General features: G+C 43.0%; 1 protein-coding gene across 3 annotated transcripts in view; it reads right to left on the reverse strand.

The window, feature by feature from the left end:
- The window catches only part of GRIA4 (glutamate ionotropic receptor AMPA type subunit 4), a gene marked incomplete at its 3' end in the record, with an annotated part of 229397 nt that extends 227864 nt beyond the window's left edge, over window positions 1-1533 (reverse strand). For all 3 annotated transcript variants that reach the window (XM_080612922.1, XM_080612923.1, XM_080612924.1), the window contains exon 1: window positions 1102-1533. In XM_080612922.1, coding sequence (XP_080469048.1) covers window positions 1102-1189 — 88 coding nt within the window. In that variant the 5' untranslated portion in view covers window positions 1190-1533. The remainder of the gene's footprint in view (window positions 1-1101) is intronic.
- Between the last annotated feature and the right edge of the window lie 11023 nt (window positions 1534-12556).

Consider the following 12556-nt stretch of genomic DNA (forward strand, 5'->3'; position numbering starts at 1 on the left):
TATCTTGTATCACCAAGCAACTGTCTCTCCCAAAGCTGCACAGTAAGGCTACTCCTACGACTTTAATGGATAAGGAACTAAACATATTCGTAATCACAACCACTGCCTTTAAATCACTGTCCTCAATCGATTTTAACCTCCCTGATGCATTCATGCTTCTCTTCTGACTTCTCAGTTTCCAGCCTTTTATACATAAATACCCAGATTTGTCATGATTACAGTGACCTTTTAAAGTGTTTAGCCTCCATCTCCCTGATACGGAACACACCGGTAAATCAGCTACTCAACAGCCTCTTACATTAAGTGGCAGGCTGATTAAGGGGAAGGATGCTTTCTGGATTAAAAAAAAAAAAAAAAGGGAAAATACAAACTCAGTGCAGGATAATCTGCACTGAACAGGAATATAATGAACTTTGCTCCTCTGCAGCCATGTGCAGGCAGGGAGCAGCTCAGCCTTGTTAGCAGCATCTTTACAAGTCCACTAGAAATGATGCAGTGATGGAGCTGAGCTGGAAAGAATTCAGCTAGCTGCGTCCCATCCGAAACACGTCTGAAAGGAGGGGAGCAGGAGGCGATGGGAAGGGGGTGAGGATGGGGCACTGAGCTACAAGGACAGACCTACAAAACCCTAAACTTTCCAACTAGAAGGGAAAGAAGGGCAGCGTTGGCTTTTACCCCCAGTCCTGTCAGCTACCGCATCCTCCCGATGCATATAACTCCACATCCCTCTGGAGCCAGTGAAAGACACGGGGTTCGGAGAGGTGAGGAGAAGGGGGAGTTTAGGCAGTCAAGGGGCATCATCCCCGAGCCCCTTCCTCGCCTACCAAGCCTGCTCACTCCCAGAGCTAGAGCGAGTTCTGCGAAAGAGAAGCATCCTCCCTTCCACACGCGAACGCACACACATACTGGTATACACACACACACACATAGAGATGTACACGCACACAGACGCACACGTACATCGATACACGCGGATTTCTTCGTGAAGGCAGGGAAATGGGATGGTGTTGGAAGAAAAATCTTTAAACTGCCTCCTTCCCAACTCACTTTGCAAAGCATTGAACCCCTGGACACACGCACACAGCCCAATGCAGCGCTTACCTATTTGCACACTGCTAGGAAAAGCTCCCATTGCTAGTCCCCAAAAGCCAGAAAACAACAAGACAAGCTGTCTGCAAATTATCCTCATCTTCTCTTTTGCCTCTCTCTCTCGCCTTCTCCCCGCTCGCTCGCTAGACGCTGCTCAGAGAGGCATTGAGGACGAGGTGGCTACAAACAAAATCAAGAATTAAGAAAAAAAAAAAAAAAAAAGAGGAAGGGGGGAATAAAAAGAAAGGTTCCCTCCCTTCTTTGCCTCTTTTTCTCTTTTTTTAGTGTGTTGTTGCGTTTTAGTATCTGTTCGCTATTCTCTCTCGCCGCCGCACCGCCTCTCTCCGGCCGCCGCTGCCGTTTCAGCAAGCCATGCCGCCACGCCGGATTTTTCCCGCAGTCTCCATCGCCGGGGAGCGGTTTCTGTCCGGCTGCAAGCCTTGCACATGCAGAAGATGGTGGTGAGTTTGGCGGCGGGGGGGAGCGGCTAGTGGCGGCGCGGCGGGCAGACATGCGCCGTGAGACCCCCCCCCGCCGCCGCCCGCGCCGCCGCCCGCGCCGCCGCTGGCGCGGAGCCGCTAAGCGCGCCCCGTTCTGCGCCGCCCCGCAGAGCCGCCCGCGGGTTCTGCGCGCACTGCAACCACCGCGGCAGCGGCGAGGCGGGTTGTGTTGCTTTGGGGTTTTTATTAGTATTATTATTATTTTTCCCCGTTTCTGCCGCTCGCACATCTGCGTGAGCGCAGCGGAGCGGAAATTTGTGCGGCGGAGGGCAGAGAGCGAGAGTGCCAGGCAAGGTCACTGCCCCGGGCTTTGCGCGGGTTATGGGGAGAGGCACGGCCACTGCAACCCATCATTCACGCGGCTGGGGCTGGCGTTTATTAAGTACCAATTATTATTAATGAAGGTGGCAGGGAGGCTCTGCATGTGCTGAGCGGCTGCGGAGCGGGGAGACGGAGCTAGACAGACATCTCCCCACTCGGGGGGCTCCGTGCCGCACGGGAGCAGCGGGACCCCCGCCTCGCTGCCGGGGTTTGCGGCAGAGGATGGAGCAGAGGGACGAGACCGGGGAAGTGCTCAGCGCTTGTGGGCACTCATGCCAAAAGGAGAGAGCAAATGACAGGAAAACTTCGCTGCTCCTGTGCCGCCGCCTTTCCTCTCTCTCTCTCTCTCTCTTTTTTTTTTTTCTTCTATTTTTTTTCACCCTTTTTTTCACGTTTTCTTTTGTTGGTGGTGGTGGGTTTGGTTGGTTGGTTGGTTGGGTTTTGTTTTTTTTTTAAACCCTTATCTTTGGTGCCTTTAGATTTTTCTTTACAAGCTTTGGAAGTTCCCCAAAGCAGCTGCCAGAAGTCTGGGGATATTGCAGTTAATTACTAAAAGATATATATAATAAATGATAGGTAATGAAATCATCCAACAATAGCTGTATGTCAGGGAGGGGAGCTTCTAGTTTTACATGTGGCTTTGCGGAGAGATTTCTGTCAGTCACAGGGAATGATTGGAGCTCAAATAACTTAATTTTAAAATGTTAATTTGCAATATGAAAGAATATTGATTTTTAAGGTGAGCCTTGTGGCTTTGTGCTCAAACACACACATTTGCTCCAAGACCAGAGTTTTGCTTGCTTTCCTGAAGGTTTACTTTCTTGGTTTATTACTACATCCTGTGTAAAAAGACATCCCCTTTTATTGCTGCAGAGGGTGACAATGATTTTTGAAGCATGATTGTGGGCTCCTCAGTGTACCCGAAAGAGCAAGCAAAAAACACTGAGAGCAGATATATATATAAACTTGTCTGCATGGGCATGTGCAACTGTGTGTGTGACTCTTGTGTTTGGGAAAGTGTGGAGTTCCTGTAAATAAATTACTCTTTGAAAGACTTCTTTGCAGATCGCTGGCAAACAGACTTCACCTGCATTTCAGAATACTCATTCCTTTATTTTTCAGTAACTCTTCTACTTCCCTTTACTTTCCCGTCACGTATTCCCATCCTTCCTCTCAATCTGCAGGCTTGCGCTTCAGATTATTTACCCATGGCTTTTTGTGACCTCTACTTTTGCTCTTGCTTGTCTTTCCATCTTCTGTGCCTTGCTTCCTTTGTCTCCCTGAATTCTCAAAATCTGGTTCCTCCTTTCTTTCATCCTTTAGTATTTAACTTTTTGACTTTGTAAATCCAAGTAAAATGTAATGAAAATGGAATAATATTTCAACTCCATAATGGCTGTCTGGTTCTTCACCATTAGGAGCAAGTAACGTGGAAACAGGTAAAATATGAAGTTAACCTGATGACACATAATCATGTGAATTCATGCCAAATATGTATAAAAGATTATATATGTTCATTATAGGCAAATTGCTGCCTACCAGCTAAGCTGAGGAATATGCCTTTTTCAAATATGACGGTATCATGTTAATTTAAATTTAATTTGAGAGTCCACAAGGAACCATTTAATACAGTGGTCTAATCTGTTCTGACCAAAAGTCTCATCCTGCAGGTTCCATTTCTGTTGGAACATCTATTTAAGTGAAACATCCAACCTTGATTTTAAGACTTCAAGAGACAGGAAATCCATCAGTTCCCTGGGTAAATTGTACCAGTTGTTACCTACTCTAATTTGTTGAAATCTGCATTTGTTTTGTTTTGGTTTCTGATGAACCCAGTGTTCCTGTTATGGTATCACTCAGTGCTATTCCTGGAAATAATCCTATCCTCTCCTTGACACTTCCCTCCTTAGACATCTCAGGATCATTTTTGCAGCTATGGAAAGCAGAGGAAAGAAAGGGTAAGAGGCCACCATAGTAATTTTTTTTAAAAGACACAAGGGGAAAAAAAAGAGTTGCAGTGTCAAAGGGGAAAAATCCCATTTCAGTAAGTTTTGAGAAGTGAATGGCAGATGATCAAGTAATTGATCACAATGTTTATCTTACAGAAAAACTGAAACAGGAAGGATAACAGGGTTGTAATCAAGATTAAGTTTGGAAGGGAAGAAAGATGAGATCAGTTTTTAGATTCACTGATACTTTAGTGGGTTATCCTGGGCTGATTGCCGAGTGCCCACCAAGCTGCTCTTGCACTCCCAGCAGGATAGGGGGAGAGAATAAGATGAAAAAGCTCATGGCTCCTGATAAAGACAGGGAGATCACTCACCAGTTACTATCACAGACAAACTAGACCCAATTTGGGAAAAAATAATTTAATTTCTTGTAAATTAGGAGGCTGAGAAACAAAGACAAAACTATAAAATATCCTTCCACACACCCCTCTTACCAGGCTCAACTTCACACCTTTCACAACTCCTCCCTTCTTCCTCTGAGCAGCACAGGGAAGTGAGGAATTGGGGATTCCAGCCAGTCCATAGCATTTTATCTCTGCTGCTCCTTTTTCCTCATGCTTTTCCCCTGCTCCAGTGTGGGTCTGCCCTATAGGGTACTGTTCTTCAGGAACAGGTTGCTCTAATATAGGCTCTCCACGGGCCACAGTTACTGCCAGAAAACCTGCTCCTGCTTCACTCTCCACAAGCTGCAGCTTCCTTCAGGCATCTCCAGCTGCTGCAGTGCTGTCATCGGTTCCATCGTAGTCTTCACCATGGGCTGCAGGTGAATTTCTTCTCCAGTGCCAGGAGCACCTTCTCTCCCTCCTTCTTCACAGATAGTGTCTGCAGAGTTGTTACTTTCCCATTTTTCTCACTCCTCTCTCATCCAGCTGCTGTGCAGCATTTTTTACCATTTCTTAAATATGTTACTGCAGAGATGCCACCAGCATCATTGAGTGCTCAGCTTTGGGAAGCAGTGGGTCTGTTTTGGAGCTGGATAAAACTGGCTCTTTTCAACATGATGTCAGTTTCTTGTGTCTTCTTAGAGGCCACCTCTGCAATGGACCCACCCAGCCCCAACCTTGCCACGTAAACCAAATACAGTTGTACACTGCCAACCAAGAGGAGACCAGAAGGGAGAGTTTGTGTGTTCTCCCAGGGGCTGCTAGAGAGGTGCTGCATGAAGCTGCTTCTGAACTGGGGTCCCTGGCTCCCCCTAGTTCCCCTCAGGCAGACTGTGAATGTTGTGGTAGGTGATGGACTAGAGGCACTGGCTGTTGGTGGTGAATGCTTATTTTGCCTTAGGGCATGTAACAGCTTGTGTTGGCCCTGCTTGGAGGCCACCACTAGAGAAGACTTGCTCTTCAGAACATAAGCTGATGATCTGCTGAATGAATCCTGCTGCAGATGATGTATGAATATGATGCTTTTTCCCTCTGGCAAGGACTGAAAACCTTTGGCTGTTTGCTTGGTCAGATAGTCTTGTGCTTGAACTAGATGCATTTATTAAAAGACCCTTCAGGAACTGGAAGAATATGAGAAGATTTGTGCTAGAGAAGAAATGAAGGCTGTATGCTAGACAGGAGGAATAAAACTGCAAAGAAGGTACCAGTCATTCACCTTATAGGAATCCCAGGGGGAAAAGCAGAATATGAAGGAGGGAGACAGTTTGCTCTATAGACAGTTTGTGATGCATATGTAGTGATAAACCCACATACTGAAGTAGCAAATTTGATTCATATTTATATCTTCTTGAAACCGAAATGCAAATCCCAGCTACACAATTTATTAAAAAGTCATGTCATTATGTGTCTGGAGACATGTAACCTTGTGAGGAGAACAGGACTTGACTGAGAAAGGGAGAAAGTAAATCTGTGCTGATTGTCAGGGACAGGTTGAGACAATTAGGAGTACAGAGGAGAGGAAAGGAGAAGGGCAGTTTCACTAGCAAGAGACACAGCAATGAAGATCCACCAGCAGGTTCGGGGTGCACCAAGGCAGTGACTGTCTGTGAAAACAGACAATACCCTGACCCTAGTGTGTGTGCCCATGCTGCTAAATGAACTCCTTTGGAGTAGGCAAATGTCTGTGCTACAAAGGTTCCCCGTAGCACAACCATCTGGGCATGGAGTTCCATTCCCAAACTGGATTCAGTCATTTAGGTTAGTCTTGCTTCAAATACAGTTCTCATTGCAGCTTTCACTGTGTGGTCACTGGAAATGCTTTGGCAATAAATAAATGATGGAGAAAGCAATTGACTCAACACCCTGTCCTTTCTTAGTCCTTTCTTGCCTTATGAAATGTTGTAGCTCACATATCTGTCAAATAGATCCATTAGACTGTAAACTCTGGGACAAGGCTATGTCTTTTGTGAAGTGCTTTGCACTTCTGGGCAATAAAAAGTAAATAAAATACAAATCATCTATGTAGAATTTTTTACACTCCACCCTTTGGCATGGTCTCACATCACCATTTGAAGTGATACTAGTAGTACTGAATAGATCAGAAGTGCACCAAAAGAAGATGCAGTTTTCTTTCAGTAGTATAACTGATTTTCAGGAAATGACTTTATAGAGTTTTCTTGCATTTTTGTTCTTATTGCTTATTTTTCATTCATCTAAATTCTGGGATAGGCAGGACAGGTGATCATTTTTAACAGTGCTTCTCATTAAAAGTGTTATGTTGAGACTGCAACAATCGTAGTACAATGCATTTGGCTTTGAATGTGTTTATCCACTGGTTCCACTCCTTTCCACCATGCTGTATGCTAATATCATTCTTTTCTGACTTATCAACCTTGAAGTGATACAGTAAGAGACCTTGACCAGGAAAGGAGAGGTTATAGAGGTCATCCTGCAGAAAGAAAAATATCCAGATCAGATTATACACATTGTCACAGCAGTATTAGTTAGGATTATTTCATGAGGAATTTCATGAGGATTATTTCATATGAGGAATGGGTTAGAGACCAGTTGAGCAATCTGGACATCCATAAATCCATGGGTCCAGATGGGATGCACCCGCGGGTGCTGAGGGAACTGGCGGAAGTCATTGCTAGACCACTCTCCATCATCTTTACCAAGTCTTGGGAAACGGGAGAGGTGCCTGAGGACTGGAGGAAAGCAAATGTCACTCCAGTCTTCAAAAAGGCAAGAAGGAGGACCTGGGTAACTATAGACCGGTCAGCCTCACTTCCATCCCTGGGAAAGTGATGGAACACCTTATCCTTGGTGCCATCTTAAGGCATGTCAAGGATAAGAGGGTTATGAGGGGCAGTCAACATGGCTTTACCAAGGGGAAGTCATGCTTGACCAACCTCATAGCCTTTTATGAGGAAATAACACGGTGGATGGATGATGGCAGAGCGGTGGATGTGGTCTACCTTGACTTCAGCAAAGCATTTGACACAGTCTCACACAGCATCCTCACAGCTAAACTAAGGAAGTGTGGTCTGGATGATCAGGTAGTGAGGTGGACTGTGAACTGGCTGAAGGAGAGAAGCCAGAGAGTTATAGTCTATGGGGCGGAGTCTAGTTGGAGGCCTGTATCTAGTGGAGTGCCTCAAGGTCCCAGTACTGGGACCAGTATTATTTAATATATTCATCAACGATTTAGATGAGGGAATTGAGTGTACTATCAGCAAGTTTGCTGATGACACTAAGCTGGGAGGAGTGGCTGACACGCCAGAAGGCTGTGCTGCCATCCAGCGAGACCTGGACAGGCTAGAGAGTTGGGCAGGGGATAACTTGATGAAATATAACAAGGGACAGTGTAGAGTCCTGCATCTGGGCAGGAACAACCCCAGGTTCCAATATAGGTTGGGGAACGACCTGTTAGAGAGTAGTGTAGGGGAGAGAGACCTGGGGGTCCTGGTTGATAGGAGGATGACCATGAGCCAACACTGTGCCCTTGTGGCCAAGAAGGCCAATGGCATCCTGGGGTGTATTAGAAGGGGAGTGGTTAGTACGTCGAGAGAGGTCCTCCTTCCCCTCTACTCTGCCCTGGTGAGACCGCATCTGGAATATTGTGTCCAGTTCTGGGCCCCTCAGTTCAAGAAGGACAGGGACCTGCTGGAGAGAGTCCAGCGCAGGGCAACTAAGATGATTAAGGGAGTGGAGCATCTCCCTTATGAGGAAAGGCTGAGGGAGTTGGGTCTCTTTAGTTTGGAGAAGAGGAGACTGAGGGGTGACCTTATTAGTGTATATAAATATATAAAGGGGGAGTGTCACGAGGATGGAGCCAGGCTCTTCTCAGTGGCAAACAATGATAGGACAAGGGGTAATGGGTACAAACTGGAACACAAGAGGTTCCTCTTAAACTTGAGAAGAAACTTCTTCTCAGTGAGGGTGACGGAACACTGGAACAGGCTGCCCAGGGAGGTTGTGGAGTCTCCTTCTCTGGAGACATTCAAAACCCGCCTGGACACATTCCTGTGTAACCTCATCTAGGTGTTCCTGCTCCGGCAGGGGGATTGGACTAGATGATCTTTTGAGGTCCCTTCCAATCTCTAGCATACTGTGATACTGTAATTTGAGAATAATGTGGTAACACTGATGTAATTAAGAACTGTTGTATATGTTAGACTTAATGTCCATTTAGAACAGTATCCTGTGTTAACTGGTGGAAGTTTATTAGGGAAGGGTATGAGAAGCTAAGCAGTCTTTCATTTCTCTAAGAAAACAAGAGTTAAATATCGTTTACTGTGCCACATCATCCATAGTTTTGTACACCTTTATAATATCACCCTTCTATCACCTCTTCAAATGTGAAGAATCCTATTCCATCTATTCTGTCCTCCTATATCCTTTAGTCTATACTATATATCAATCTTCCTTGGCACTATTCTCTATGCTGCTTCTTATGGCTTTCTGAAAAACAGACACACAGTATAGGACACATTTTTTTTGTTTTACTCTTTTCCTTTCCTAATTTTTCCTAAAATGCCATTTTCTGTTCCCAGACAATGTTTTAAGGAAACTATCCACAAAGACTCCAAGATCTCTTTCTTGAGTGGTAATAGCTTATTTAGAGCCTATCATTGTGTGTGTATAGTTAAGGTTATTTTTCCCATGTGCACCACTTTGTATTTTCAGTACGAAATTTCATCTGCCATTTTATTGCTCGATCAATTAGTATTGTAAGATTCTTCGGCAATGCTTCCCAGACAGCTTCAGTCCCAGAGAATTTGGTGCAAGAGCAAAATTGGAATCTATGCCCTTTGAATTTGATCTCACCTGTGTTACATTTTTAATGGTGTAATGTGTTTCTTCAGGCTCAGACTTATAATCGGGGCTGCACATGGGATGTACCTGAGAAACTACGAAAGTCTGAAGTAATGTTTCTTTCCTAAGTACAGCTTATTGCAGTAGTAAATGCCAGGCAATTCTGAAGGATGGGGTAATTTCCTCATCAATTAGAGTTGTGCATGTGGGGAAAATGCACCAACGTAAATGCATTCCACCTGAGCCCATCTGGCCTTGTTTATGCAGTTAAAAAAGACCAACTTTTGCTAATGCTGGCTTCTGCCCACCACTTATAATTCCTGAATTCAAAGTTAGTTATTCCTAGTCTTCTGGGTACTGTATGAGTTAGACCAACTGTCAGTAAGTTTACATAAAACAGCCTTTAAAATAAATTTATTTCATACCCATTTTGATACCATTTGAGTACTTTTCTAAAGTAGCAAATGAAAGATTCCCCTGGGTATATTTGAGGTGGCTGGCTAATAATCACCCACACTGCAAAGTCTGGCCAGCCTGTTGATTCCCTGAAAGGGAAGGTACAGGTCAAGAAGGGCTATTCACCCATCTGCCCCTCTGCTATGAACTGGATGCATGTAGTGTATCATGCAGTTCTTAAAAATTGCCTTTTTAAACTGGGAGTAGGATGTTGGTTCTACATCTTCCAAGCAAACAACAGCTACAGTGACACACATCTCCTCCTCCCCCCGAGAACGAAAACTTTGCAGTGAAACTGAATGCAGTGTGGAATAAGATGGGAAGAATCCAGAAGAAAATCATGAGGAGACAGAAACTCAATTTAAATAATTACAAATATTGGGAATGTGAATTATTATGAATAAAATTTGTTTTTCCCTAAGTCAAAAAGATAGTTTGTTTGGATTCTATTGAGATTAAAAAAAAAAAAAACAAAAAAAAAAAAAACAAAAAAAAAACCAAACCAAACAAAAAACCACAAAAAAACCCCAAACAAAACAAAACAACCAAACAAAACATGTCAGAACATCACACTATTTTCATGAACCTAATTTAAGATTTACCCCCTCCAACCCTTTTTTCACCCTTTTTTTTTTCTGCCAACAGTTGATGGAAAATATTTTTAATTTTCTTACCAGTTTTCATTACAATATTTTGCTGTAACCTCTGTGACATAATCTAAGCAGCAGAGTGAGGAAGATGTTAGAACAGTATAAAGAATGGCATCTGTTCACTACCCAGAGCATCCTGCTGTATTGACCTTACTGTCATTTCTTGTAAAAAGCACTGCAAAGTTCACCTTTGTTTGAAGGTTTTAGCTCATTTCTCTTTTTCACCTTCCCAGTGCTGCCACCCATGGGGAAGGGTGAGCTGTTTTCTCTGTGGCTTGTGCACGCCACTAGCACAGAACTGCCACGTTAGTCGCAGATACAGAAGCCTCAGTATTGATGATGCTGGATGAGCAGAAAGGACAAGTCTGAATTCCAGATCCTGAAGGAGAAGGGGGATGGTGAAATTACTGAGAAGCCTCTGGCCTGTCTTTTTAACTCCTCAAGTGAAGCAAATTTGATAAAAAATCTTTCAGGCATAATTACCAGGAAACATTCAGAGCTGCTTCTACAAAATCATACTTGCAGAATGTAACTGCACTTTGATATACTAAATTGCTCATAAAAATTAGTTTTAGTGAGATTTATTGCCAATAGCAGTGATACTTTTCACCTATATTCTGTGATCTCATGTTAGCTTTTCAAGCTCCTAAAAGATCCGTATCTGTATGTTTGAGAGAGAAATATGCTGCCATCTATACTTGTGTATCAAAGCATTAGGTACTTACATGAGGCTGTTTCTCAGCTCTGAGGGAAAAAAAAAGACCAAAAAAAAGACCAAGCAATCTAATGCTTTTCGTAACAGACAGACAGACACACACACTTTTCAGCTTAATTTTCATGTTAATTAGAGCTTATACAGTGTTGCTTGCATTAGAAGATGCATTTTCAGGCCACAGTTTTGGCCATGCCATGTTCAAACTTGTATTATTCTCTCTATGGTAGGGTTAAAGTTTATCTCAAATAAATCTGTCTATTAGCCTCAGCTTCAGGCTGGATAATTGCTGCCATTCAGCTATAGACATGTGCTATGTGTTTGTAGAACTAGAATCTGTTTTCCCAGAAAATCAGAACAGTCTTTGATGCTTTAAGTGCTGTGAACGTAGCTGGTATCTATTCAAAAGTGTGTGTTCTTACAAGTATTCTAGTAGTCAAGACATGTCTGGTTTTATCCAGCTATTTCTTCTTTAAAAAATGCATTATTCTATCCAAAATCAAGGTGTGTATGTCTGTTACATTACTAGGTGAAGTTATATGCAGCAAATCAGTGCTGTAATGAGCTCATCTAGCACCAAAACCCCTTAAAAGCAATTAATTTTAAAAGTGTTAATTTATTCAATATTTAATCCAGTGATTCATGCCCTGTGAAGCTAGGGATTATTCATATAAAGTTTATTAATTCAGCATCTTTAAAACAGGTCAGATTTTGTCCTAATCATTCCTGTAGACATATTTATAAAAATTATCCAAAATACATTTTATTCCAACTTCTCTGTCTTTAGCTGTGTTGAATAGTGCTGTAATCTGTAAATAAGCGCAAGGGAAGCAGGGGTGTCTTTGGGAAAGAAAATGCTACTCTGTGAAAGGGTGGAATTATCTAACATGTTGTCACTTACAGCACTCTTAAAAAATCCATAAATGGTCCTTGCTAAAACACATCATGTGGTCATTGAATTAGAAATGCAGGATGGAATAGATTTCCAAAGGTTACATAGTCCAGTACCCTGGCACTGAGGAAGGATCAAATGCACTACAGCTTCCCACAGAGATTTGTATCTGGCACATTTTTTAGAATTTCTGTTTCTGAGGGTGTCCTGTTCAAGGGTTTTTTCTCTCTTTTTTTTTCTTAATATATGACCTATATAGTCTTTACTGCAAGTTAAACTGCATTCTTTTTGTCTTTCTTTCTCATGAACAATTGGTAACAGTCAATCATTGTCTTTGCTATGAACAATTTTCCCATATACTGGAAGATTTATCAAGCCTTTACCTGCCTAGGCTAAAAGAAACTTTTTTTCCTGTGGCTTTCCCTCACACACAATGCATTCTGAGTCCTCTTCTCTTTCGTGCTGTCTTCTGCTGTATTCTTTCCAGAGTGACCACATGTGTTTTGGAGTATGGAACTGAAGACTTCTCACACTGCTTCAGCTGCATTCTCCCTCGAAGCTAGTAGAGGAAAATGATCCCCAGCCATATCTTTCCTAAAAAAATTCTTGAAAACACGAGATTTTCCCTTTCCTTCCATTACAGTAATAGTGCACTGTTGACTCACAGGTTGTTTCTAATACACTTTCAGGTCATTTTCTTCATTTGGCATTTTATGTGTTCATTTC

The sequence above is a fragment of the Psittacula echo genome (genome assembly GCF_963264785.1).
Source record: "Psittacula echo genome assembly, chromosome: 3".
Classification (NCBI taxonomy): Eukaryota; Metazoa; Chordata; class Aves; order Psittaciformes; family Psittacidae; genus Psittacula; species Psittacula echo.